Raw genomic sequence first — 3187 nt, 5'->3', positions numbered from 1 at the left:
GACGGGAGCAGCAGCATCCGCGAGTTGAGCGGACAAGAAAGCGCGTGGCCGCCGGCAGCCGAGCAGGCGTCTGGCGGCGGCAGCCGCAGCGACAGCGGCGCCGCCCCCGCCGGCGCGGCCGCGGAGGGCCCGGACGCAGCTGCCGCGCAGCCGCTGCCCATGTGGCCGGTGGTCACCGAGCGCGACGTGTATGACGTCATCCACGAGGCCACGGGAATTCCCACCGAGCACCTGGGCGAGAACGCCGCCTGCCAGCTGGCGTCCCTGGCCACCCAGCTGTCAGAGGAAGTCCTCGGGCAGCCCGAGGCGGTCGCCGCCGCCGCCGCCGCGCTGCAGGTCGCGCGGCTCGGGCTGCAGCCGGAGGCGTCCTCCGCCGCCGCCGGCCGCCCCGCGGCGAGCCTGCTGCTGGTCGGGCCGGACGGCGTGGGCAAGTCGACGCTTGCGCGGGCGGTGGGCGGCGCGCTGCTGCCGTCGGAGCCGGCGGCGCGGCTGGCGCTGGCGATGGGGGACTACTCCGAACGCCACAGCACCGCGCGGCTGGTCGGGGCGCCGCCGGGGTGGGTTTGGGGGCAGCCCACTGGTTCCTCCAGGCCATGGGCGTGGGGTGTCTAGAGTGGGCCCAGAATTGCTGGGTGCCAAACCCATGGGATGTGCGGCTGGGATGGGGGGACGTACGCTGCTATCACGAACGGCTTTGTGCTGCGCTGTACACACCAATTCAGCAACCGTAGTTCCCGCCTGATACCGCTCAGACCGCATCCAGCTGTCGCCCCCGCCAACTGGGCAGAGCCTCTCCACGATGCAAAGTTGTGTGCGTTCCCAACCCCCCACCCTCCCCTGCGTCAGGTACGTCGGCTACAGCCGCGGCGGCCTGCTAACAGAGGCCCTCAGAAGGCGGCCACACAGCGTGGTGCGCGCGCGCGCGCGCGCGCGCACGGGCAATGCGTCAAGCCCCCGCGCCCGCGGCGCCCAGCCCCGCCCCCACGACGCCCGCCCCACGTTGTCGCCTCTCCCAGCTGGTGGAAGCGGCGGCCGCCCCCGCTTGATCGGCAGTGCAGGCCCTCCCCAGACAACCGCAGCCGGGCGGCCCAGCCGGAAGCGCCATGCACCGCCCTTCGCTCGGACTCACCCACTCTGCCCGCTCCGACCGAACAGGGCCCACATTTCGCTGACCTGGGCCCATCCCAACCGCCCGCAGCACGCCGGCGCGCTCGCCCTCTTTCTTACCCTCTACCCTGCATGCTCTGCCCCCTTATCCTCCGCCCTTCCAAATTGGCTGCCCCCAGGTGGTGTTTGATGACTGCGAGCGCGCGCACCCCGAGGTGCTGGGCGTGCTGATGCAGGGCCTGGAGGAGGGGCGGCTCATGGACGGGTCGGGCCACTCGGTCAGCACGCGCTCCGCAGTCTTCATATTCACCGCCACCACCGCCCCAGGCGGCGGCGGCGCTGGCGTCGCCGGCCCGGCCGCGGCGGCCACCATTCGCGCCAGCGGCGAGGCGGCGGCGCCGAGTTTGAGGCATGTTGGGCTGGGCGGGGGCGGCGCAGGCGGCGGTGGCGGCGGCGGCGGCAACGGCGCGGGTGCCGGGGCTCGCAAGGGATTTTCAAGCATCGGCGTCGCATCGGAGGGGCTGGAGTTCGGAGATGAGCCCGCCGGCCCCGCCGTTCAGCGGCAGCGGCAGCAGCAGCAGCAGCAGGCGGCAGGTTCCGGGCAGCTGCCGCCGGCCGTCCGCGAGGTCGCCGCGCGTGTGGATGACGTCATTGCGCTGCGCCAGCTGGCGCGCGCCGACCTGGCGTCCGTCCTGGACCGCCAGCTGGCGCAGGCGGCAGCGGCGGCGGCGGCGCGCCACGGGGTCGAGCTGCGCGTCGACGCGGCGGCGAGGACTGCGCTGGTGGACGAGGCGTTGCGGCAGGGGCGCGGCGCGCGGCCGCTTGCGGGTCTGGTCAGGAAGCGCGTGCTGGGGCCGTTGGCGGAGGCGCTGCTGGCCGGCGGCGCGGCCGGCGGCGGGGGCGGGGCGGCGGCGGCGGCGGCGGAGGCGCCCGGGGCGCGGGTGGCGGTGGTGGAGGCCGCAGAGGGCGCCGCGGCGCCGCGGCTGGTGCTGCGGCTGCTGGCCGCGCCGGCTTAATTGCTTGCAGCTTGCTATGCACGGGTCAACTAATCATCTGTCACGGGTTGCTGAAAGATGGTATGTGTCATTTGCTTATCCGTGCCATGCATGATTCATCATTTCGGTATCTACGGTTTGATTGGTTACTTGGGTGCGCATGGTCCCACCCAGGCAGCGACACAAAAAAATACGACTGGCAAGCATCAAAAAAATGCACAGTCATGGCCACAAAAGAAGCCATCGGCGAGGCCGACGCATACGACCAAAGGCAGGCATGCCGGCAGCATAGCGATTTAAAACCAGCCGGGAAGCCCGGGAGCCAGCAAGGCAGCTGGTGGCACCCACGGCTGTCAGGCGCGTCGCGTGGCCGTGATGCTTGGCCGCACCCGTGCCCCAAACTGATGATGTGTCACCCTGAGCTCGCCGCGCCGGCAGGCCCAGTTCACGCCGCAGCCACAACTGCAAGCGCCGCTCGAACCCGCTGGCTCAGGCGCGCGCGCCGGCCTCGGCGGCCAGCCGCCTCTGCTGCTGCGCCGCCACGCGCTTCGCCCACGCCTGCTGGTAGCGGCTGATCGGCGCGAACACGCCACCCGCGGGCGCCGCCTCGGCGGCGGCCCGCTGCTGCGCCAGCCGCTGCTTGGGGGCGCCGGGGGCGCGGCCGGCGCGGGCTGCGCCCTCCTGAGGCAGCTCGCAGGGCAGCGCGGCGGCCGTGGATTGGAACACCTGCGCACGATTTGTGGGATGCCGGGGGCGCGATGAGCGAGGGCGGCTGTGGGTCACGATGAGGAGCAAGCCACTCCTGATCGAAGATACAGGGTTGTGTCTAGCGCGGCAACGACATGTCACCCGCTGCGCGCTCGAGTGACTCAAACCCTCAACCCGTCGCGAGATCGGTGGAGGGGCCCGCCGTCAGCTCAACACTCCCACAATCCCGGGGTCTCCTTTGCCCCAAAGAAAGCCCCAGTACTGACAAAAGGTGGAAATCAAGACGCTGCCCGGCAAGCAAGATGTACCAGGCCATAAACACGGCATCACTTTGCCAACTAATTTCCCACTACCCGCCCAGCGCGACCCTTCCCTCC

The 3187-nt window shown here is 71.4% G+C and overlaps 2 protein-coding genes across 2 annotated transcripts in view; one reads left to right on the top strand and one right to left on the bottom strand.

The window, feature by feature from the left end:
* MNEG_13660 (hypothetical protein) overlaps positions 1–2123 on the top strand; it is a gene marked incomplete at both ends in the record, with an annotated part of 4147 nt that extends 2024 nt beyond the window's left edge. The window contains 3 exons of the mRNA XM_014037869.1: positions 12–557; positions 847–910; positions 1287–2123. Coding sequence (XP_013893323.1) covers positions 12–557; positions 847–910; positions 1287–2123 — 1447 coding nt within the window. The remainder of the gene's footprint in view (positions 1–11; positions 558–846; positions 911–1286) is intronic.
* A 468-nt stretch (positions 2124–2591) lies between these two features.
* Positions 2592–2828, bottom strand: MNEG_13659 (hypothetical protein; the record flags this gene model as incomplete). Its single annotated transcript, XM_014037868.1, has 1 exon — positions 2592–2828. A coding segment is annotated over one exon (237 nt), but the record flags the coding sequence as incomplete, so codon positions are not given.
* Between the last annotated feature and the right edge of the window lie 359 nt (positions 2829–3187).

This window comes from Monoraphidium neglectum, assembly GCF_000611645.1.
Source record: "Monoraphidium neglectum strain SAG 48.87 unplaced genomic scaffold scaffold03964, whole genome shotgun sequence".
Lineage (NCBI taxonomy): Eukaryota > Viridiplantae > Chlorophyta > Chlorophyceae > Sphaeropleales > Selenastraceae > Monoraphidium > Monoraphidium neglectum.
This window is presented reverse-complemented; position numbering and strand designations above follow the sequence as displayed.